The sequence below is a fragment of the Peromyscus californicus genome, unplaced genomic scaffold (assembly GCF_007827085.1).
Source record: "Peromyscus californicus insignis strain IS unplaced genomic scaffold, ASM782708v3 Scaffold_10__1_contigs__length_136768540, whole genome shotgun sequence".
NCBI lineage: Eukaryota > Metazoa > Chordata > Mammalia > Rodentia > Cricetidae > Peromyscus > Peromyscus californicus.
In genome coordinates this window covers 133,755,258-133,779,777 of record NW_026294391.1, presented here as the reverse complement: position 1 = coordinate 133,779,777, position 24,520 = coordinate 133,755,258, and the positions used below count along the sequence as shown (strand labels likewise).

The window sequence follows — 24,520 nt, the reverse complement described above, 5'->3', positions numbered from 1 at the left end:
GAGATTAAGGTGTAAATGCCTCTGCTCTGATGCAGAATAGACCATAAATAAACAAACAAGGAAATTTATAGCAGGTCCAACTTCAGTGGTATTAAATACCCTGACAAGAACAGAATTGGATGTTATGATGAGGCATAGAAGAGTTGGGGGGATCTTTATGTGGAGTAGTTAAAGAAGCTTTACTCATGAATTTGCTGTTGCTGGCAGCCAAGTGCAATTTCAAATGATTGTAAAGCCAAGAGATTGACTGAGATGGTCTAGCACAGCAGTTCTCAAACTTGAGAGTCCATCAGAAAGACAAAAGGGATTGTATGTATTTCAATAAGTCAAGATTTTGCTTTCCCATAAAGTTCCCTATAAATGTTTAGGTTCCGGGATCTGCACCACTGGATCTGGATGTAGCTGGGAACAGAAGGCAGATTAAATTCAGGTTTCAAGGTTAGGAGCATGAAAAGGGGCAGTTTGAGATAGACAGAAAATCAAGAGGAGGGATTGTCCCTGAATCCAGGTGAAGGCAGTTTGAGAAAAGCAAGAATGACTGGTTGCATTGACTGTTATCTGAAGAGTTTGAGAACTGAGACCTGTGAAATAATATTAAATTTAATGAGAGAAGTGTCATTGATGATTTGGGTGAATGGCCAATGAAGTGGTAGGTATATAAGGAATTAATACAATAGGTTTAAATTTTTTCTTCCGAGAAACCTTTGTGTTCAAGGGAGACACAGTGAGTGATGAGTAGGAAATGGGAATCAAAAGAGACTTCTACTTTCTGGAGGTGGATAATAGTAGCACACACTGGAATTATCAGCTGAGATGAGGAGAAGGAAAGAGTGTGGAAAGTTTGTAGAGAGGAGACTGAGAAGGGGTAAATGGACCAGAATAAGGGAGTAGAAACTGATGGCCAGTTCCAAGGAGTGAGTGACTTGACATGTGTAGTAATATATCTAGGGGAGAACTAGTGACATGGTTTTGTTGGAATCTGGCCACACATGGTGTAAGGAGTGATCACAGTGGTGCCAGGACAGAGAAAAAAGGACTGGTGGCAATTTGGTGGGACTGAGAAACTATTGGGAGATCAAATGTGTATAGAAAAGAGAGGAAGGGGTGGTCAGAGAACAAGATCCTTAGCATCAGTTGTGGATAATAAGAAGTGAAAATGTGACCAAGACAGTAGGGGACAGAGATTACAGAACTGGAAAAAAATCTTTAGGAGTTGAGAAAAATAAGGTGTGGAGAGTCAGGTCAATAGATAGGGTATTATGAGGACTTCAGTGTCTCAAGAAGCAATGACAAAAGTAGTGGTAGAAAAAATAAGGGACAAGAGACAGCAGGAAGGTGAGCAGATTACTGCAGCATTGAGGACAGTTAGGTCTTGTCCCACAGCTGGTGCTCAAAGTGAGTAGTGAAAATGGAACCAAGTTAACTTGCAAGGTACGAAGAAAGAATTGGCTTCTACCTCAGGAAGAGGATGCTGTAGGCACGGAAAATGGTGCTGCTGGGACACATAGGCCCATGAACGGCAGGCAAGGAGAGAGTGCTTTGTTGTCAGAACATAATGTATAGGGGCAGTGGCAGTTAAGGTCATAGGAGAGGCTGAATATGGAGATAAGAATATATCTGACATACAGCCTGAGTAATTCACTGCCGTGGTTCTTGGGTATGCATTGGGGAGAACACAATGGTCTTAGACTTGATCATCTCTTGGAAAAGCCATTAACAGATTGGAATTATTAATTCCTCCTCTAGGTGGAGTCAAAAGCAGGAAGAAGGGAGGTGTCAGGGATTTTTTTACTTTTTAAAGTAAGAAGGATTGAGTTATACTGTGTTGATGGCTTTTACAGAGAGACAGCTCATAACACAGACGGAAAATTGGGTTCTATTTTAAAATCTTCTGCACATTATTGATTTATTTTTGGTGTGTATACATGTTCATTTTTGTGAGCACCTGAATGAGGAAACCGTAAGTTGACACCATGTGTCTTCCTCATTTATTCTCCACGTTAGTTTCTTTAGACAGAGTCTCTTCACAGAAATAAGTGCTTGCAGATTCAGCTGTACTGGCTGGTCAGCAAGCCCAAGTGTTCTTGTCTCTGCAGTCCCACTACTGAGAATACAAGCCCATACAACATGCCTGGTTTTTTTTTTTTTTTTTTTTTTTTTACCTGGGTAAGAGCCCACTGTGCACAGAAAGGAAAGCAGGTAATTACCATCAAGTACTAATGTTCAACAAGAACGGAAGAGGTATTGTGAATACAGAGACAGGCTGCAGAACACATGGATATATCACAGAGATTCGGGCAAGAACAACAGGAGAGGCACCCATAAGGTTGTACTTGAGAGTCCACATAGGCACCAATTCAGTTCCCTGTCACCAAAATATGTCATGGACTGTGATTCAAGACGGAAAACAGGAGCTTCTGGGAGATATGGCAGGGCTGTCTCTCATCCGTGTATACCCCAGGGGTCAGTGACTCCAAGGAATGTCAGGTCCCCTCCCTTTCCTGCAAGCAGCACAAGTCTCTGATCTCTGAAATGTGAGAAAAGCTGGGATACTGATGTTTGCTGAAGAGAGTCAGCCCACGAGGTTGGCAAATCTTTCTCATTAAGAGTATGAAGTCTCTGGGGAGCAGAGGATGACAGAGAATGTAAAGTGCTTCCTGCATGAGGTGACACCCTGAGTTCATTACCCAGTACTCATTAAAAAAAAAAGTATATGGTCAGGTATGTTTAAACTCAGCACCATGAGAGAGAGACAGGAGGATCAAAAAAAAAAAACCTGCCTGGCCAGTCATTCTAGCACAATCAGTGAGCAAGTGACAGGTCCACAGATCCTGTTTCAAAAATTAGAGAGGGAATAGCTGAAGAAGACACCAGATTCTGCCCTATCACACATACACACACACACACACACACACACACACACACACACACACACACACACACACACACACAGAGACAGAGAGAGAGAAAGACAGAGACAGAGACAGAGACAGAGACAGAGACGAGAGAGAGTGTATGTAAGTTCTTTGAAATCAGGCTATCTCCAAGGTCACAATATTTCCAACCCCTTCTTTGGCTTCAAAGCACAGCTCAAAGCACACATCTGTTCCTCTCCTTCAACGTGAGTGAGCAAGAACGAGGTAATGGAGAAAACAGTGGAATCCGGGCCCATCCATAGCACCCTAGAGAGGACAGGGAGAGACACAGTGTCATCAGGGACCTGGTGTGCTATCTGGGTGGGTGGGGTCCGTACAGAGAGTGCAAGGCTGTGCATAGCTAGCTAATACTCCACCCATGGCTGGTGACGGTCCAGAGAGGCGCCTCTACGGCGCCTTGGACACAGGCTAAAGAGGGCTAGGCCTGGCCTGAAGCTTACAGGAATTGTCGAGCCGATGTGGACATCTGCACTGTCAAGCACGGACATGAACATTTATTTCGAGGGTGTGGTGGGGTGGGTAGGAGGGGAGAAACATGTATGCAGTGAGGAGCTTTCACAGTGGCCATAGCAAACCCCAGGGTCTCCCAGATGGTCCTCTTTTGGAGGTGGAGCTGAAGGGGTGATGGCTGAAAGGAGGAAGCTCCCTTCTAAGGAGTGGGTGCAGAGGGGTCCCTGGCAGCCTGAATCCTGGATGCGGACCTCTTCCGGGCAGCCTTTAGGATGGTCTTGTCAAAGAGCTCTTTTTCACGGTAGTGCACGGGTGGGCCACGCAGGTACTTCTCTTCTGCCTCCTTGTAGCTGAGCTCATCCAGGGCAGCGATGGAGCAGATGATTGCTTCTGGAAGAAGAACCTCCATGGTAAACCGGACTCTGTCTCCTCTTGCCAGCGAGAGCAGGGCCTCGTCTGCTTCCTTGGATATTTCTTGCAAATGTCTGGCCACGAGATGCAACTGGTCCTCATCCTCCAGGTAGGTCTCAATGCAGAAGACTTCCCTCTTTGATTTCCAAAGGTCGTCCAGCCACCTGGATGGTTTCCTGCCCTTCACAATGTCCAGCAGGTGCTGGTCGGCCCCCTTTCTCTTCACGATGAAGTCTACTAGCTTCTGGTTGGCTCTGTCCCAAGCGGCCCTCATGCGGTCAGGCAGGAGTTTCTTGCGGGGCCCCTTCCCACCCAGGGCTGTCTCCTCCTCCCAATCTTCCAAGTCGGCATAGCTCACCTTGGGGAAATCAATGTGCAGGTCGCCCTCTTGGATGGCTCTCCTTAGCGGATAACTGGCTTGGGAGGTGTAGTAGTCCATAAAGGAGCCCAGGAAGGAGCCACAGGCAAGGTCCTCTCTGTAGTGGTCAATCACTGAGAGACACCAGCTGATGCCCTGGCTGTACACTCTGCTGGCTCTCCTCAGGAGCGATAATTTTGCTCCACAGTCCAGGTGCTTCAGCTTGCGGAGAGGGACTCTGACACCCCTGTGCTCAAACTGCATGTTGCCCTCGATCAACAGCACCCTCGCTATCTTGTCGTTTTTGCTGACACTCTTGACCACCGCCGGCCAGAAAGGAAGGTCCTGGAATTTGAACCAGACCAGCATCCCTCGTTCGATGGTACTCGGCTCCTGAGCAGAAGCCACGTTGGTGGCTTGGCGGTCTTCTTGAACTCCAGCCGCTCTCCTCTTGACCCTGGTGTTAGTTACCTTTGAGTGCACCTTAGTTTCCAATTCTGGGAGCCCGCATTGTGCACACAGCACATGGATCTTCCTTTTCCGGCTAGCAATGCGGAGAGATCTTCGTAGCCTCGGGAATGGAGGCATGCAGGCTGCCGATGCTCCCTTTGAGTCTGGTTTCGGGGTCCCCCGGCCGGGGTCCTCCTTGTTCTCTGGGAGAATGGTCTTCCTTTGGGCTCCAATAGCCCGGATCTCTAGGCCGCCGCACCGTGCTTGTTGTTTGAGAGCTCTGGGCAGGGTAGAGGCATGCCTCGGTGGCCCAGAGGCAGCCTGCTGCTCATTTTTATCCCGGGCACCCTCCCTGGAGGCCGGGGCGCTCAAAGACCTGAGCTTGGATGTGCTCAACTTTCTCTTGCTGGGATTATCACCAGCATTTCCTGCTGGTGTCTTGCAGGAACCTGGCCACACTCTGGTGCGTCTTAGCATGTTTCCTTGCATTTCAAAGTGAGCGTGCCCAACAGCACTGTGTGCCCGGGCTTTTCCCCCTTGCACTGCAGGCATATTCGGTGAGCCCATCAACACAGGTCCCGGGCGGCCCCGCTTCCCAGGACTCCTGTGGGAGAGCCCTTGGCCTTTCTGGTTGCGCCCTTGGAGGTGCAGGCGCTGGCGTGGGCTGGAGCTGGCCTGCTCTTTCGGAACCTTTGGCGCCGCTGTGCCGGTTCTTCGGCCACCTGCCCTTCCTCCTTGATACAAGCAGGTTCCCTCGCCCAGAACATCCAGTGCCACCTTGAGGGCTTTTCTGTATGCCCTGGTCTGCCTTGGCGAGCTTTTGCCCTGTGACTCCTTTCCTGCCAAGGAGGCGATGGTTACGGTTTCAGACTTGGTTAGGGGCCTCGCCTCTGTGCGCCTTACTCTCGTCTTCTCACCCACAGGCAGAATTTGGACCTCCAGGAAAGATGCCCCTCTCCTCTTACTATGGGCTGAAATCCCGGGTCTGGACAACACCCTTGCAGGCCACAGCTGGCCTTTCCAGCCACAGAGCACATACTCTGCAGAGTCCATGGTGATGGGACTCTGGGGCTGTGCTGATCAGGACAGGGTGACTGGCTCCCTTGATTGTGGTGGGCACTGTGACTGCTGGTCGTCTCTGGCCTGGCTCCCCTGCCTGTGGTGCTATCCTCCCTCCAGAATCTGGTAGACAAGCTTGAACTGACGTCCTGGCTCAGTGTGATGTGGGCGTATCCTGTAGTGTGGGAGAGGGAAGCAGAGCTGCGTTAGGAAGGAATTAGCCTTTAGTGGACACAGAATTAGCCTTAAGTGGACACAGAGGTGAGGAGAGAGAAAGCAAGGGGGTGCACAAAGTCTGTTCCACAGAGCTGAGGGTGCATCCGGGAGAAGATATGGAAGGATCCAGAGCAGATGTGTAACACACGGTTCCCCACCTGGGGCTGAGGTGGTGAACTTCCTCCTGGAGAGGTGAGTTTCTTTACATGGCTTGTGTATTTTCTTGCCCATCCAGTACCTTGGGGCTCCCTGGGATTCCCTGGGGGTGGGGGGAGCCTCATTGTTCTCTTTCCTAGGGAGCTAATCCCACTCTGCCCCACCCCAGGAAGCCTGTGGACACCTAGTGCACCCGTGCCTTCCACACCAGTGTGATACCAGGTTGAGGAGCAAGGGGGTAGGGAAATCTTCACGGTGATTTGCATAACATGGCAAGTAAGGATGGTTGAGGTCACTGTCATAGCTTCTGGTGTCCCTCACCCCTCCCCGAGCCCCCCATATTTTGGTTCAGATCTCTTGTTCCCAACTCTGTCCTGGACCTCGCTATGGGATCAAGTGTCCACATGGCACAAAGGAGAGCCCCCAAAAGAAAGCACTTCGTTGTGGAGAAATGCTTACTAATTGGCAGGCTCAGTAGTGTCAGATGGAGAGCAACAGGGTAAGTGTCTCTGTTGGAATTGCCCACCCTCCTGCTGCAACCTCAGGTCTGTAGACCCTGCCACACCCATATCTGCTGGTGATAGGCACTGTTCTTACCAATAAGACCCCAGGCCACAGAAGTCTCCTGCCCACAACCTCTGTGCCCTAACGTTAATCCACAAAGTCTTAGACAGACAGGAAATCAAAGCAGTTAGCTTGATGACCACTTGCCCATCCCTAAGTCCAGAAGGCGTGCTTTGAATCGGAAGTGGTGTCCAATCTCATCTGTAGGGCAGCACTCCTGTTCATGTTCCTCCATGCTCTGCCTCTCCACACAGTCCCTCCCCCTTGTGCTTCTCAGTGGAATCTCATCCCTTTCTTCTCACTGTGAGTAGGTGTGTATCAGGGTCTATTCCTTTCCTGACTGCTCTTGCCTTTTGGGCCCGTGGTTTCCTGTCAGCAGTGTGCATGTCGTGCGTGCGTGCATGCTGGAAACAAAGCCCACATCTGTCTGATCCTCAGAAGAGGCCCACTGTGCTTGCCAAGAAGGACCACACGCTTTAAAGGACCACAACACAGTAGAACCATGAAGGGCTCACATGCCACAGCTGCTCACCGCTCATGCAAGGATGCAGGTGGTTTCTGTCATTGCCTGGGCGCCACCAGGCACAGTGAGGTAGAACACTGTGGACTCAGGGCTCCTGACACAGCTTCCTAAGGACACTGCTGTTCTTTGGGGCTCCCGTTACCCCGTGTCCCTTCTGTGAGTGTGGGCACACTGAGCTCTCTTAGGGACTCCAGTCCTTATCCATAGGAATTCCCAACCGTACAGAAATATGGGAGGCAGATGATATTCACATCATTCCCTCAGCCCTCCCCCTCCCACGCTCTCTGTATCCATAAACACCTGGTGTTACATTCTGGCTCCCTAGTCACTGCACAAATGTGCGGTGGCCCTTCTGCCCTATTCCCATTCAAGTCTTACTGACTTCGAATCTGATTTCACAGTGTGTAAAGTGGCTATCTGCATAAAGAAGCCTAGGTCTGTCCCAGGCCACACCTGCTGGGTGATGCAATAGTAAATGTGTACTGTGGAAGTCTGGGGCCCAATTTAGGGATCACCTGCAGTAATCTTTCCTCTGAGGAATCTGTGTGATCTCACAGGGTTGGCCTTCTCTGATCCAGCCCCCTTGGAGTCCTGGGCCACAGCTGTCTCTTGAGGACACAGAGGAAAAAACATAGGTGCCTCAGTTACTTCAGGCTGCCTTCTGCTGGACCTTCCTAGCACATGCCCTCCAGCAAGGCTGAATGAGCACCATCAAGCCCCAATGTGCCCCCATGTCCAGGCACCACACCTCAGGCACAAGAGAGCCCACCCCTCACTCAGTGCCCTTAGCAACCACGGATGCCCGAGTTACGCTTATAGAATGCAAGCTTTTGACCCCAGGCAGGCCTGCACGAGCTTCTGCTTCCCTCAAGCACGATGTTCTCAGCCTCACACACTTCCTGAGTTAGAAACCATACCTGGGAATACCAAGTATGTGTTCAAGCCCACAAACCAGGATATCCATGCAGCATCTGTAACTCAGTCATAAAGAAAAACGTTTGTACTCAGATCAGGCCACACCCTCCACAGTGTGTGTATTCCATCTGTGCATGCCTATTGCTCCAGGGCATAGGAAAGTCCTTACATTTTCTACAGCCTGCTTAAATATTGTCAGTATTGCCACCCGCCTCCATCGTTTCAGGCATCACCTCCAGTGCACTACCTTCAACAGTTACCTTTCCGATGAAAGAAGCACTGTCTTCCCCAGAGGTGCACAGAGAAGTGTGCGAGATAGAATCCTGAAATCTCTGTCTCAACACGTGCTTTGGCTCCGTGCCCGAAGGCCTTCTATCAAGAACTTGCACTCAATCCCTGTGTACGACGTCTAGTCACATTTTCTCCAGATGGGAGCTTCCAGATGGCTTCCCTCCCTGTGGTAAGACACACAGACAGGGGACAGTCTGATGAGAGGGTGCAAGAAGGGTACAAAGCATATTGCTCACACACAGGGACAGAGATACACAGAGATCCAGATGATGTGCTGGTGGGTCAGAGAGAAACCTGTAATTACACATCCTGTAATACCCAGCTGATGCTTAACCCAACCGTGAGCAGAGTAAAGACGCAGGCCCGGACACAAACTAATACCGGTCCAGGGAACAAACTCTGCCCCTTCCTCAGGTGTTCATACCGCGCTGATTTTACCTCAGTCTGCCTAGCTGTGATTAGTGGCCAGCTTGGAGGTGGCTGTCTTTTGGAGGCAATTCTTACTTCCTGTGTCAGGTCTCCAGGCCAAGAGACCTGGAGACCTTGGCTTCAATCCTCCAAGGAAACTGCCAGTCCTCGTCCCCATTTACCTCCTCTTTAGATGCCTTCCAGCTTCTCTCCCTCAAGACAACACAAGCCACAACTATCTCAGGTAAGGTGCTGTCACATGAACAGGGTCATTCTGTCAAGAGCACATGTGACAATCATCGCCAAACAGAGACGAGGCATCCATTTACGTAGGTTGGCGATCTATGCTTTCAGGGCCTGAAACGATAAAGCTGGTACCAAAGAGGTGTCACCTGAGGACAAAGAGACAGGGCTGGCTGAGCAGCCAGTCCTTGGGGCTTCGCTTCAAACAGTAGTAGTGAGAACCTTTCCTGTCCCGTGAAAAGGCCAGCACGCTCCCACGGCACACTCACAGGCTCAGCTCACACTCACTCAGGCTAGCTACAGGCACCTACCTATGTGCTTTGCGTGTCTGTCTAGTGATTCCACCTCTCCATTCTGTGAGTATCCTTCGCAAATGAATCTGTAACCAGGAAAGAATGGCTTGTCCCCGTTGTCATGGCAACCACAGTGTCATAGGGGGGAAGAAAAAAAAAAACGTTCTTTCCTACTAGCCAGTTCTCTGTGGAAATCAGGAAGTACTAATCCACCCAGGAGGCTGACTGTTCACTTCCATCTCTGTCACCTAGTTCCCCCACCACCCCCTGCAGCTGCACGCATGAAAGAAAGCATGCACACATACTACAGAAGGTGATGCTGCCATTCCAGGGTGCAGGGGGCCTTGGTGCAGGGGCTTTGACCACAGAGGGTCTGGGACAAGGCAAGACAAGAGATGGCAGGTTCTGTTCTGCCTTCTAATATAATAAGATCAGGAAGAGGCCAGGTCTGAGGACACCTTTGCACCTGCCAGAATCTGGAAGGCAGGCACGTTGTTTCTCCAGATGTAAATAAGTGTTCTAGGTCACTTGGCAGAAAATATGGAGGACTGTGGACCTGCAGGAATTCAGGTGGCATCATCATCAAAAAAAAAAAAAAAAAAAAAAACCCATCTTGAATCTCAGGCAACAAGGAGATAGAGCAAGCTTCAAATGACAGGAGGCTTTGGAAACCTCAAAGCCCACCCACAGTGACATATTTCCTCCAGCAGTGCCACACCTTCCAAACAAACCCAAACAGTACTAGGAAACAAGTATTCAAAAGCCCCAGGCTGTGGTGGATATCTCATTCCAATCAACACACACACACACACAGACACACACACACACACACACACACACACAGACACACACACACACACACACACACACAGACACACACACACACACACACACACAGAGAGAGAGAGAGAGAGAGAGAGAGAGAGAGAGAGAGAGAGAGAGAGAGAGAGAGAGAACCATTTTCCTCTAAGCTGCCTCAAGGCATGCCTACTAGTCCATGCACCCATCCCTGCATCTAGTGGGATGTTTTCTCACCACATTAGATGACACCAATTTGGAAAGTTCACCTCTTAGGGTTTTTCCTACTCTGACCATGACACATACATGGATCATTACAGAATGTGCCTTTTGTCTGACCAGTTTCACTTAAAATGCTCCCACGTTCATGGATTGGCAGTGCATTCCTTCTTAGGGCTGGGTAGTATTCTGTTGTGCAGATATACCATGCTTGGTGTATCTCTTTATCATGAGGGGGTAATTTGGGACTTCCCCACTGAGACTAGGGCTGCCATGAGCCTTTGTGTACCTATATTTGCTCAAATGCTTCTATTCAGGGGATTGGTCCATACCTGGGGGTGGAGTGATTGTGTGATGGGCTGATGTAACAGTTTCCATTTTGATGAATGCAAGGGTGCTCCCCACAGTAGATACAGCATTGAAAATCCCCACAGCAACAAGGCCTTGGGATTCTTCCTGTGCTTAACAGTGGTTCTTAATTTCCTTCCTAAATGGTCAAGTGGGCCGGGGGTGGGGGGAGGAGAGAGGTGGATTTAACTGCTGTCGTTGTATGCTTCTTGCATAAGGTCAGATATCATGGTACTTGTGTTCTGAGCCCCCACGCTCTATGCATGCCCAGATGATATGGTGGCAAAGCATGGCCATCTTAGATCCACAGTCCTTGGGGGAGGACAGTAGGACCATGAAGTGTCCGAACCCAAGCTGAACAATACAGTGACTGCCAAGAGTCTCACTTATTCTTTAGATGGGACTAAGCTCCTGAAGGCAATCAGGAAGGGGGCCCTGGATACGGCAGGCCTAAAAAGGCTGGGCACGAGACTGTACAGTGGGCGGGGGACTAGGGGCTTCCTTTTTCTGCCCCTTGTGTACTTTTGCACTCATCATTGGACGCCCGGGTCCTCCAGAGAAGCAGCCATGAGTGATACTTAGACAAGAGGGGCTTACTGGGTTCCGATGCACATGTGCAACCACAGACATGAGTCAAGCACGAACAACTACATGCCCCAAGTTACACTCGTATGATTGCTGGATGGGTATCCCTTAGGAGCACCTTCAGCTGGTCTCATGCATGCTTGCTTGCTGTGGGATGTTCTCTATGCTGTTAATGTGTTGTTCTGATTGGTTAATAAATAAAGTGCTGATTGGCCAGTAGCCAGGCAGGAAGTATAGGTGGGACAAAGAGAGAAGAGAACTCTGACTCTGGGAACAGGAAGGCTGAGTCAGAAGATGCTGCCAGCCGCCGCCATGAGTACCAACATGTAAGATACTGGTAAGCCATGAGCCATGTGGCAAGGTATAGATTAATAGATATGGGTTAATTTAAGATATAAGAACTAGATAGCAAGAAGCCTGAGCCACATGGCCATACAGTTTATAAGTAATGTAAGTCTGTGTGTTTACTTGGTTGGGTGTGAGCGGCCGTGGGACTGGCGGATGAGAGAGAGATTTGTCCTGACTGTGGGCCAGGCAGGACCAGGAAAACTCCAACTACACTTGCTGATTTTTCTAGAGAGGACAGCACCCTTAGTTTCCAGAAGTGAGGACTATCCCTGGAAAAGGAGGGTCTCAGGTAACTGTCACGAAGCATGTCTGTGTAGGTAAGTGGCTAGGTGTTAGGGCCCATGAGGTGATGTCATGGGCCTCACTTCCACCCTGGAGTGGACAAGGCCTGGAAGGGCTGCCTGGGAAAGCTTTGTGAAGGTGCTAGGGACCCCAAGGAGTGGGCAGGACAGCGTGTGTGCCCCTGCAGAGACTAAGGACCTTCCACATGGCCCTTTCAGTACCCTTTGGGTACTCCCGCCATTCTGCACAGGTCCATACTTCCACATGTGGGAGCATTGCAAACAGGGAACAGAGGTGTTCCGGGCACTTTCAGCCCTTCCTAGGTGAGTTCCCAGTTTATGCGTGCACAACCGAAAGCTCCAAGTCAAGTATGAGTTATTACGGGGTGGGCCTCAAGATGGAATAGCATTGGCCAGGCTCCCATACACGGACATGGTTTCCACAGAGGTAGAACACTTTCCGGAAGTGAGGCATACCTGAGACCCCCCCACCCCCCCACCTCCACACCCCCGAGGACAAAGAGGGTCTCGGGGATTGTGGTGAGCTGTGTCCCTATAGGTGAGTGACTAGGTATTGGGACCCAGGATGGTCCCTGAGGTGACGTCCGGAGCCCGAATTCCACAGTGGAGTGGAGGAGGCCTGGAAGGGCTGTGTGGGAAAGCTTTGATAGGAAGCAGGGACTGAAAGGAGTGGTCAGGACAGCATGTGTGCTTGCAGAAGGACTAGGGACCTGCCACACGGCCCTTTCTGAAGTCTTTGGGCACATGAGACATTCATCCGGGTCCACATGTCCACTGTTGGGCCTAATTAAAACAGGAGTATGGGTGTTTCAGGTTCTCTCAGGCCTTAAAGCGCAATTTCCCGTCCACCCGCGCACGATTGTGGGGGGGCCTAACCAAGGAAACGGACTGGGCAGGCGCATGCGCACACACATGCGCCCATGCTTTTCCACGGAGGCCGACTATTTTCTGCAAGTGAGGACTAAGCAGCTCTGACCACCCTGGAGGGGAAGCAGGGTTTCGGGTCGCAGTGCTGAGGCCTGCTCCTCTAGGTGAGTGACCAGGTATTAGGACCCAGGATATTCCCTGAGGTGATGTCTGGCTCCCAAATTCCACACCGAGTGGCCTAGGCCACAGGAGGAAAGTCTGGGAACGCTTTGTGAGAGTTGCAGGGACTGAGGGGAGTGGACTAGGCAGCACATGTGCTTAGGGGAAGACTAGGGACCTTCCACATGGCCCTTTCTGAGGTCTTTGGGTACTTCTGATGTTCTCTCGGTCCACATGCCCATAGGTGGGACTATTGGAAAGAAGGGTGTGGGTGTTCAGGGCCTCGCAAGCCTTAGTACAGTGGTTCCTAGGATACGCATGCGCAACCCCAAGACCCAAGGCACGCATGCGTGAGTGCTAGTTGGGCCTCAGGAGGGGGGCGGCCTGTTTCACACATGCGCAAACGTTTTCCACTGAGGTGGAATGCTTCCGGAAGTGAGGTCTCACTAGCTGTGACCGCCCTCGAGGACGTTTTTCCACTGAGGTGGAATGCTTCCGGAAGTGAGGTCTCACTAGCTGTGACTGCCCTTCGAGGGTAAGAGTGGTTTGGGGAGATTGCAGTGAGGCATATTCTCCTAGCTGAGTGACTAGGTATTGGAACCTACCATAGTCACCCATGAGGCGACTTCAGGAGCCTAAATTCCCCATCGAATTGGAAGAGGCCCGGGAGGACAGTCTGGGAAAGGTTTGTCAGGGCCACAGGGACTGTGAGAGGAGTGGGCAGGACAGCATGTGTCCTGGCGGAGTGTCTAGGGACCGTCTCTGAGTACTCCAGACATTCTCCCGGGCCCATATTTCTACAGGTGGGACCATTTAAAAGAGGGTTCTGGGTGTTCCGGGCCTTTCTAGGCCTTAGTTGGGCAGTTTCTGGTTCATACAGTTTCAGGTTCTCGAAACTTTCAGTACATGCAGGCGCAATCTCAATCCCCACACGCCCACACCCCCACACCCCCACACCCCCACACCTCCACACCCCCACACTCACCCTGGCCCACACATATGCGATTGCCATGCTTGCTTTTCCAGATGCAGAGATGCTTACTTTCTGGGAAGCCTAGCTAAGTGTGACCCACCTTCGTGGGTAAGGAGGGTCTCTGGGGATCATCGTGAATCCTGTCCACCTAGGTCTGTGAGGAGGTATTGGGACCCAGGATAGCCCATGACATCCAGAGCCTCACTTCCAAATGTAACTGGAGGAGGCTGGATTGAGCAGTCTGAGAAAGCTTTGTTGGGGCCCCAGGGCCCTAGGGAGTTTTGCCTGCTGGGGGAGGGAGTAGGGACCTTCCAGGAGGCACTTTTTGTACTCCTTGGGTATTTTCCAGATTGGTCCAGGGGAGAGAGCTAGACAGGCAGGCATGCTGGAAAGAAGGGGTGCTCTGGGCCTTTCCCACCCTTGATAGTGCAGGTCCCATTTCAGGCACGTGCAACTGCAAGCCCTGAGCCCCTAGGCATGATTTCTGGGTGGACCTCACCATGGAACAGGGTTGGCTAGGCCCGTGCCTACATGCTTTTCCTGCTCTTCCAGAAGCAGGGATTCTTAAGTTCAGGAAGTGAGGACTAACTGGGTGTGACCACCCTCGAGTAGAAGGAGGGTCTCAGGGGACGGTGGTGGAGCAGGTTCACTTCGGTGAGTGACTAGTTATTGTGACCCAGGGTAACCCTTGAGATGATGTCTGGAGCCTCACTTCTGCATCAGACTGCAAGCACGGGGAGGAGGGCGGGGGCGATTCTGAGAAAGATTTGTCAGGATCGCAGGGCCCTGGAGGAGTGGGCAGGACAGCATGTGTTCTGCTGAGGGAAGTCCAGTCCCTTCCAGCCCCTGTTACTGCATGCAGTTCCCAGCTCAGTCAAGTACAACTGCGAGCCCAGGTTACCACACATGCTCGATTACTGGATGGGTCTCATCCTTTAGCACCTTGGAGCAGGCTCACACAGGCCTGCATGCTCTCCCCCTCATCAGAAATCATTCCATTCAGGGAAATGGACCCTGCTGAGGTGGGACAAGCCTCTGAGGGGAAGAAGCATGGCCACCTAATCTGAGCGGATCCCTGTTCTGAGGTTCTGCTGGTTACAAAATCAGAGTCAGCCTAGGCCCACACAGTGCTTGGTGGTGGCACAGAATCACAGGGTGTCGGGGGCCTGGTTGAAGTGATTTCTGCAAACCTCCCTTCTGCAAGGGACTAGACAGAATCCCGGGTACTGCAGGTACTAGAAGGTATGTGGGAAACAGAGTGAGGGATGGGCGAGAACATGGAGGGTCCCCATTGCCCCTTGTGTACTCTTTGGTCAACGCTGGACAATGCGTCACCATTTTCGATGTCCGCTGGGCCCTTTCATGGGTGGCAACTGCTGGGCCCGAGCCAGGCATATGTGACTGTTGGACCCATCTGTTGCAAGAGCACCTCCTAGCCCCACCTCTTGAGTTTGCATGATACTCCCAGGCCATCCATTCATCTGTGCCAGGGCAGCCTCAACCAAGGATGGATACTTGGCCCACCACAGGCAAGTGTGCCTGCTGGGCCAGCCTCAAGTATGTAAACTTGCTGAGGGGCCTCACACAGGGACAGGAAGATGCATATTCACCTGCTGGGTGCTCAGCCTTAGCCTGTATCGCCTACCACGCATGTCAGGCACCCCCCTCCCCACCCCACACACCCCACCCCACCCCCGTGCACGTATGCGCTTGCGTGCGCATACACACACACACACACACACACACACACACACACACACACACACACACACACACCCCTCATATATGTATACCAGCTGGGCCCACTTGCTGGGCCTTTCTCACGTATAGGTGCTGTTCCAGCCAATCAGTAAGCATGCTTGCTTGTGGGGGCAGACAGTAGCTAGGTGTTACTTTCCTCAAAAGAGAAAGAGGTTTCTGAGGGGTGGGTCTCGGAATAGGATTGTCTTGGTGGGTGACAAGAAATCAGCAGAAAGGGCTGAGATTGAGGGCTACAGGCTTGTGGAGAGCTCTGCATTCAACCAGAAAAATGGAACAGAAAGTGATTGGATGTGGTGGGATATCGGTGTCATCCTCCTGCCTCCTCTTTGCTCCAGCACAGCAAGTGCCAGGACACATGGCCACAGCCTGTGGAGTCCCGGTACCTGTTTCCATTGCCGTCATGAAATTGCTTCTTGGTGTCTTTACTGTCTGTGCACACCAGCATTTCAGGAGTCCTGCCCAGCCCAGCAAGGCCCCAGCCATGTCAAGCAAGGAACAGAAAGACATGGAGAGACGTGCCAAGCGCCCAAGGGTTGATCAGAATCTCCCATCAGATGACTTCCAGAACCCAGATGCAATCACCCCCGGTAACAACTGATAAGGGGCATATAGGGCTGGGCCTAACGGAGGGGACATTATACTACTCCTTGGCAGGTGGAGCACAGGAGTGGCCTGGTACTAACCAGGTCATTGCATGGGATTGCGTGGGTGGGGTGGAGATGGGAGATTCGGGTGCTGAGAGCTGATTCTCAAAGCATATTCTGGGTTTCTGTCCCCACCTGACGTTCTCACCCCGTGGCAGAGGTACAAGGCTCACAGAGGAGAGCCATTGTCCTGACCAATGTGCCTCTGACAAAGCCCATGGGTCACAGTGAATTTCCTTGAAAAGCTTGTACAAATACATGTACCTGCTGTCCCCAGACTCCGGCCGAGCTGAATTTCACCTGTGTGTGTGTGTGTGTGTGTGTGTGTGTGTGTGTGTGTGTGTGTGTGTGTGTTGGGGTGGGGGGCATGAGTTCCTGGAAGACTACTTTAAAACTGTTGTTGGCCATGGGCTCAACCAACCCTAGAGTGAAGCTGTTTCCCATGTAGGATGATGAGAACAGCACACTTCATTCGCAAAGGTTTTTTTTTTTTTCCTTTCTTCTCAATGCAGCAAACAATCCAGCAGTTGATACCAGTGAGATGGGCAGCTGTTCCTCAGGACCAGACGTGCAAGAGGCCAGGTGATGTCTTAAAGGAACTTTGGCCTGTCCCAGGAGGTAGTTTCAGTGTGGTTTTATGCAGGCATACAAAGAAATTTCTGCCCTTTGCTGGAAAATGGATCCAAACGGAGAGTTTGGTGTTAAGTGAAATAAGCCAGCACCAAAGAGACCACAGTCACCTGTTTTCTCTCATTTGATGATCCTAAATTATAAATAGGTCCATAAAATAATATAATCCGAATTCAGAAGAGAGGCTGGGAAGAGGCAGGCAATGCCCAATAGAGGGGAAGGTTTGAGGAGTAGAGGCCGACTCTGGAGGTTGAATATGGTCACATGGCATGAAAGTTGAAGAGACACTGGCTGGGTGATAGAGGAGGACTAGCAGGAGGGTACTGAGGAAGGATGAGAGGGAATATGGCTGGAGTGCACGACAGATGGGTGAGTACACCTTTATGAGGCGCCTTGCAGCTGTACCGTGGATGGGTTCCAGTAAACCTTTAGTATAAAATCCCCTACACTGCCACAACATAACACGGGAGTCACCGCTTGAGGAGAGGAGACACTTCCGTGGAGCTGCCTGCAGTTGGGCAGGGAGCGAACGCCAGGGATGCAGTTTTCATGTGTCATCCAACACCCAGCCAGAGGTTGGGGTCCTGGGGATACAGCTGACTTTGAGTCACCCATGCTCCAGTAAGTAACCCTTACCCATGTGCCCGTATGTATTCTGCAGTGAACTCATTGGTTCACTGTGAAAACGCGAATAAAGGAATAAAAGTAATGGCCCCAAACAGGAAAATCCAACTTTGCCTCACATAAGCGCTAGTCTCTCCAAAACCGAGCGCCTCACCTTTCCTTCGAAGCAAACTTGGGATGTTTGTCCTCAATTAAGGATTCTTGTGTGCATTTTCCATAGGGAGCCTGTTCAGAAGAGGATACCGGATGTCAAAGGTGTGTTTGAGCAGATGTTGCTAGTCCCAGAGCCCTCTTTCTGACCCTACAACTTAATATGTGGTGAGAACGTGGTCACCCGCCAACAGGACTCTGTTACACTTCTGTCGCCCAGAGGATTTTTGGGGGTGGGGTGGGGTGGGGTGGGGGAGACAGTAAATTGCCATTTATCCTTCAGGGGGCACCTTTAGTTTAACTTTTAGCTGGCCTCTCTGAGCAGGGGGGTGTTGTAGCTGTCACTGAGGCCGTGGGGAGAGTTTCCTGCTTCCTGCATTGCTGAAGAGTGTTACTAGGGATGATGGGCAAGCAGATAAGTCTCTGCTTTTTATCTTTACTGCACGAGTGGCATGTCGCATTTCAACAGCTGTTTTTCACCTTCTGAATTAAGTCATTTTTTTTCTGGCTTTCCGAAGTTGCTCTCCTCCAGGAAGCCCTGCCAAAGGAGGGCATGGAAAACAGCCTTTAGGCCGTACACGTTTATGAGCCTGCCAGGGAATGCTGAAGGCAGCCACACTGTGGACAGGGAAGAAAAGTGTGATAGCATGCAAACATCATGCATGCCACACTAGCTTGTTTTCTGTCATCCACGGTAACCAAGTCAGTGTACCACACGCCCCTCAGGCCGAGACAGCTTTTATTCACTGGTGTAGGTGGCCCTAAAACAGCATTACTGGAGAGACACCGTCAGTTCTTAGCCAGTGTATAGAGTCAATTCATACAAGCAAGGATGTCTGACAGCATCGCTCTTTCTGGTACAGATGAACTGCTTGGGTTTTTGAGGTGTCCAGAAAATGGTTTGTCAGTGGCGGTCACTCGTCAAAGCTCGATGCCCCCACACCTGTATTCCTAGCACTTAGGAAGTGGAGGCAGGAGAATCAGGAACTGGAAGTCGTCCTCACTTACCTCTCAAGTTTGAGACCAGCCTGGGCTACACAAGACCCGGTCTAAAATTAAAAAATAAAAATACAACGAAGAGCAAAATGGACACCAGATCTGTAGATACTCCGATTACCGTGTAGGTGATGTGTCAGGGATGAAAGTGCGCCTCTTCCTCTGGGTATTTGATTTAAAGTGATACCATTTCCTTTCTCGACTAGGTGACGTTACTCGGTACCTTCTGGCAAAGAGGAAGCAGTTTGAAAAGGATATAAATGCCTCTTTGAGCAGCCTGAATGAAAGCCTCCAGAGTGTTTTCAAAACCCAACAGAAGTCAAGGTAAAGTTGTGACCCTCTGTCAACGAGACCTGTACAGCTTTTACTCTTCCTTCCAAAGTCACTCCTGCCTGCCATTGTGGTCCTGCACAGAGTGGAATCGCTAATGGGACCTACATAGCACTGCATTTTCTCTATGAGCTAGTCCTATTCATAGCTGGCGGGGACCCCCCCCTCCCCCACTTTTACGCAGCTGAGATGTATTAGCTTCAAGACTGGCAAGAGACCGGTTTCCCCCCTGTCAGATAACAATACAGATAACTTCCTGTAAGGAAGGCCAGTCTTCTATGGTCTACGTTGTGCCCATGTCGGGGGCGGAGGTTCTGTGCCCTCTTCGTGTATCTAAAGTCCCAGAGGATGAAGGGTATGTTGCCTTCACAACACAGACTTGGGCTCTCAGAATCTCTAGGTTACTCCATAAGGGAAAGGGAAGATGAGTCTAATTTTAAGCCAGAAATGCAATCTTGGGAAATGTATGCATCACAGCATCCTAGGTGTTCGAGAGGGAAGACAGGTGAAATGGCGGCGCGTCACTGGCAGCAAATTAGGACAACATTCTTCTGGGACGAGAGTCACATTGCTGCCTCTCAAGAGCCAATTTCATTCATGTCCCCTTTCTCTTTTGCTCCTAGCTCTTGTTTCAAAATGATGAGTGTGTGCGCCATTGCCTTACCCACACGCAGTGTGACAATGCTCAGTAATTGTTACTGTGTTTTACAGGCAGGAGCTTCACTCCATGCACTCCCAGATGTTTGAGTCTCTCTATCACAAGTGGCTGGACGAGGTGGGGAGAGCAAGGGAGCAAGAAGAACACCTTACTGTGAGTGTCTCTCTCTTAGCTTGGACTAGATCCACTGTGTCTGTTTCCAAAGTGTCAGGGCTTCAGTGCATCAAGTCGAGAGGGAAAGGGACAGGACAGGACATGAGCCTACGGAGACAAGGAGGGGGGTGGATGTGGCCTGGAGAGACTGGCCATCCTCTCTGGCTTGCTTCTTTTTCTGTGGAGGGGTGATGTGGTCATGGGTTAGGAGCCAGCATGGGGGGCTGGGGGAGGCTGAGCAGGCACTGCCTGGAGAGTGCAGGAGAAGGTATGGGCTTGTATGCTCAGAGGGAGGGGAGCCTTTGTGATCCACACAGTGCGGATGCCAAGTAGTGCGGGATGGGGTGGGGCTTGGGGGGGGGTCCCAGGTAGCCTTCTGACACAGTGATCAGGGAGGCAGAGTGAGAACAGTCAGTATGGACACCGAGTAGTGCGGTCTTTGAGGAATCTTTCATCCTGATGGAGGATAGAACTGTACTCCCAAAGGCGCTGACTTCCAAAGGTGGGGAAGCAGAACCTGGAATCTGAGGGAGATGGAGACAGATTCCAGTCTGGTGGTGAGGAGCATGTTCTCTGGACCCCATTGCTTGGGATGCAACCATAGTCCTGACACTTGCTCATTGTGAAAGCTCAGGAAAATAATTAACCTCCCTGCCTCAGTTTCCTAGGAGTAAAAGCCGACCTGTGAAGAATCCCTACCTTTCTAGACTTTGTGTATTGAGTGGTTTCATTTTGTGGCATGTTGCTATGGAACGTTTGACCGTGGGAGCTGATGCATGTTTGCTGTTCGTCTTCCCTGCCCTTCTTATTTGGTTGATAATGTAGTTGATGGAATGTCACAAGCTGGGGAATGACTGATTGATGAGGAAGGCTTTGGTCAAAAAAAAAAAAATTTTTTTTTTTTTTTGAAAAGAAGGGTTTCCTTGGAAGCTATTCTGTGTCCTCGTTGTATTAAAATAAATACTTTATGAAAACAAAGGAATGCTTTGTACTTAATTTTGGTGAGGTGAGAATCCACAGATTAGGTGGGTCTTGTGTTAATTTCAAAATGAATAATTATTTCATAGAATTTTTGCACAGGCTTGACAGACTATCTCACTCTGTGACTGGTCAGACCGTGTTATGTTGCTTTTGGCAGTGAAGGGCATGTCTTCAAACTTGTTCATGAATGTCAGAACACAAAACATCACGGGAAGCAGTTCCTGTAAGCAGCAGGGTTGGATGTTGAGCTTTACTGACATTTTGTCATTGATTTCCTCTATTTCAGCTTATAGCTCAGCAGCAGATGAAGATTTTACAGAAAGCTATAGAGGATCATGAAACCAGGATTGAAAACGCTAAAGATTTATGTGACACATTTTTGAAGGTCTGGTGGATTGCACTTGTTAACAGAACACACCCATTTATGTCACACCAGGTGTCTGTAAAAGCAGAAGACAGGTTGGCCCTTTCTCAGTTTGTGGGAGAAGTAATTAGTTTTGAAAACCGGGATCACATTCTCTTTGGATTATTTTCCCCACACATAGGAGAAATGCTAAGGTTTGTTTAACCTGGGAAACTGATGACAGTGTTGGGGACAGTGTTCTAGCACGGGAGCTGGTGACTGGAAATTTGCTTAGAAAGGAGCATACTGCATCGCGGTGATGAGCTATTAGTGACCTCTCGTGACATTTCGATGGAAATTGGCAAGTCTGGGGATCCTTCTGGTTTTCTTTGACTCGTTTGGATTGGACAGGTCGGTAAAACAAGCAATGGGCAAGGGTAGATTTTATTTTCTTTCATGTTGAGTGTTTTGTAGTCTTCCGACATCAGCATTGTTCTTGAGTATTGGTGGCCGTGTATTTCAAGAGCTCCCCAAGAGATGTGGGGAATGACAAAGCTGGCAGAGGATTAACCCTCTTTGAACTGAGAGCTGCGAGCTGGCAATCGTACCCTTGCCGAAGCTCTAGTTCCTAAGTGACCTCTATATATCCAGGAGTTGAAGCAGCCCTTCAGTGGGAATTCTTTTGGATGCTCTCATTTAAATACACTATGAAATAATCTCTCCTCATATCTGATTCAGATGCCTTAACTAACGTGCTCAGTGTGCCACAGTAAATTAAATGTTTTCAAGATGCTATCGAGAAGCTAGGCCTGTCTTTGCTGAGCAAGCATGAGTACCCCATTTAGTACCCTAGTGAATATCCCCAGCAGCCATGTGTCCTCCAGGCATGGCAACAGGTGCCTGTAACCCCAGAGTGGTGAGGGTAGAGAGAGACACAAGGACCCCTGGGGCTTGTGGGACCACCAGTACAGCCAAATTGGAAACCCCGTGTTTAGTGAGAGACCCTGCTTCAAAAAGTCATGTGGTGAGCGGTTCAGGAAGGCGCCGGCACATGGGAACACACACATGTGTATGCGTGCAAACATGTACATGTGAAGGAAATCACTTTGAGTGTTTTTTATGACCTCTGGTCTCCACACTCAAGCACACATACAGGGACACCCTCCGGCACACACCCATGCACACAGAAAAGTAAAAATGAATTTTCAAGACCTTGGGGGCCATCTACATACATCCAGTCCTTTAGGAAGAGCTTAAGGAAAGGGAACATGCAGCTCTAATGCAGCTGAATACTGCTTGGGAACTGGTTGGAAGAACTGACCAGAAAGGCTTGATTCTAACTGTGAGTGCTCAATGTGAGCAGCACCACAGAGGGAGCCTTGTGACTGGGCCTCTGGCTTCCCAGGTGGTCCCTGCCCTTCTGCCCTGTGCTCTTCTGACTCCCTCACTCTCTTGATCTCCCTCTGCCTCTCCACTCAGGCTTCCCTCCTTTCCTAGTCCTTGGCTCTGGCTCTGAGTGACTATTGTCCTGAAACATGGCCTTTCCCTCTTCCAGATTTCCCAGAGGCCTTCCTTCTTAATTCTCTCTGCTTCCTGTGTCCTCTGCACAACACGCCCCCTCTCCCTCCCCCTCCGTCCCCCCCCCCCCACAGCCTCTTGACAGCTTCACTGGCTGCCTGCTTCCCTCTGTCCATCTTGTCTTCCCTCCTCCCAGTGCACCAGCTTCCCCTGAAGTGGCTCCTATTCCGTGTCCATGCTTTGCTTCTGCTCTTTGCCCAGAAAGCTCCCTGTGCCTTGTCTTCTCTAAGGAAATCTTACGTTTTTACTGCTTGAAGTCACCATTTGTGTCCTTTTCAGCCGCGAGCCCAGCAAGCTCCCCTTCCATACCTGTTTTCAGCTAGTGTGTATGTCATCTGTTCCCAAGGTGCTCTGGGCTCTGGGAATAGGGCAGAGACTGAACAGGCATTTTGCAATTTCTGGACAGAGGGTGACACAGTTCTTTCTCCTCTGTGTCCACCACTGCAGTGTGCTTTGAGAGATCAGAGGGGTTTGAGTCCCCGCTTGAGCGTTTCTTAGATTGAAGGGTCATGGGATCGTACACTGTGTCTTCCTCTGAAAAATCACATTCCATGGACATAGTGAATGGCTCCCTCCTCTGGGAAACCTTGGGGGTCTCCAACGTGGGCCTGTGCCTCGTTTTCCATGTCTGCTCCGTGGGACCTTTTAACTGATCCTCCACCCATTTTCGGAGATAAGTGTCTTAGCTGTTGTTGTCCCACAATGGCACCACCTTAAAATGTGGCACTGGAGCTTTCTTTGGAGTGGCTATTTAGATGTGTGTGAAGTAGCCACTGTTCGTTCTTTGAATTCATAGCAAGCGTCCTTTGGATATGCAGAGTCGGTTCTTTTGAAATTAAATGAGGTGAGGTGTCAAGCCAAGCCAGGGCTTTGTGCTCAAGCAGAGTTTTGTTTGTTTGCTTGTTTGTTTTTTTCAGAAAGCCAAGGACTTGAGTGAACATCTCAAAGCTTTTATTGGTGGTGAAGAAAGTGAAGTGAAGAAAGAAATCTCCAAGGCACAGGACAGAGTTATCATGGAAACTGTAAGTCGTGTGTCTGTAATGCCGTGAGCCTCGAGATGGCTTCCTACGGGCAGAGATGCAATAACAATTCCCTAATTCTCCATTTTCAAACAGCAAGAGCAAGATGTGTCTGTTGTTGAAACATACCTTCAATCCCTGGTCCTTGACCACTCTGAAGAAACCATCTGACGCTCACGTAGAGGACGCACAGGGAGCATTAGCCATGCTAAGAGGACATTAGTAGCAGTCAGTGCAGCTCCTTTCTCTTTACTTCGCTTGTTAGAAATATGACTGAGACTCTGTTAACCATTAAGTGAACCCCCAACAGTTCTGTGAGTAGCAACAGTTAAGTGTGGATCCTCCAGCCCCTGACAGCAAGGGAGATACATTCTCCCCAGCAGTGGCAGTTACATTTTGCAAGAAAATGTCATTTGATTTTACGATTGGCTTCTTTGGTTCTCTTGTCACTTGCCCAAAGTGAATGTTACCTTTCTTATTTCAGGAAGAAATAAATAACGGTGGGATCCATTTTTCTGTGCATGCTTTCATTTATTCAGGAGGTCACAGAGCCAATTCCATTGCAAATGGGCCTTTACAGGAAAACCAACCCGACATGTTCACTCAGACTTAACTGAGCACAACTCATGTTTTCCTGCCCAGATGTGCTAAACTGTTGACAGCATTCCCGCAGCAGCAGAGCCAGATCTTAACGTGTTGGGTGTGAGCTTGCAGTGGGGCTGTGGCATTTCCCAAAGACTCGTTTCTAGGCTGTATTCAACCCTGGTTAGAAGACACCTGC

General features: G+C 50.1%; 2 protein-coding genes across 9 annotated transcripts; one reads left to right on the top strand and one right to left on the bottom strand.

Annotated features, from left to right (window-relative positions):
- Positions 1-3,012: 3,012 nt before the first annotated feature.
- Positions 3,013-8,413, bottom strand: LOC128112248 (PWWP domain-containing DNA repair factor 3B-like). Its single transcript, XM_052741208.1, has 2 exons — positions 8,299-8,413; positions 3,013-5,839 (listed from the first exon to the last, which is right to left on the bottom strand). The coding sequence occupies exon 2, from the start codon at positions 5,656-5,658 to the stop codon at positions 3,586-3,588; it is 2,073 nt and encodes a 690-aa protein (XP_052597168.1). The 5' UTR covers positions 5,659-5,839; positions 8,299-8,413; the 3' UTR covers positions 3,013-3,585.
- A 52-nt stretch (positions 8,414-8,465) lies between these two features.
- LOC128112278 (X-linked lymphocyte-regulated protein 5C-like) lies at positions 8,466-23,948 on the top strand. 8 transcript variants are annotated; one of them, XM_052741281.1, is made up of 8 exons: positions 15,687-16,220; positions 16,790-16,859; positions 17,752-17,786; positions 18,884-19,001; positions 19,719-19,818; positions 21,086-21,184; positions 23,638-23,742; positions 23,836-23,925. In XM_052741281.1, the coding sequence occupies exons 1-8, from the start codon at positions 15,902-15,904 to the stop codon at positions 23,908-23,910; spliced, it is 921 nt and encodes a 306-aa protein (XP_052597241.1). In that variant the 5' UTR covers positions 15,687-15,901; the 3' UTR covers positions 23,911-23,925. The 8 variants fall into 8 exon arrangements, with proteins under 8 accessions (XP_052597298.1, XP_052597258.1, XP_052597250.1 ...); XM_052741338.1 differs by lacking the exons at positions 23,638-23,742; positions 23,836-23,925 and adding an exon at positions 8,466-8,498 and having other exon boundaries at positions 16,076-16,220; positions 21,086-21,802; XM_052741318.1 differs by having other exon boundaries at positions 15,688-16,220; positions 21,101-21,184; positions 23,638-23,948.
- Positions 23,949-24,520: the final 572 nt, after the last annotated feature.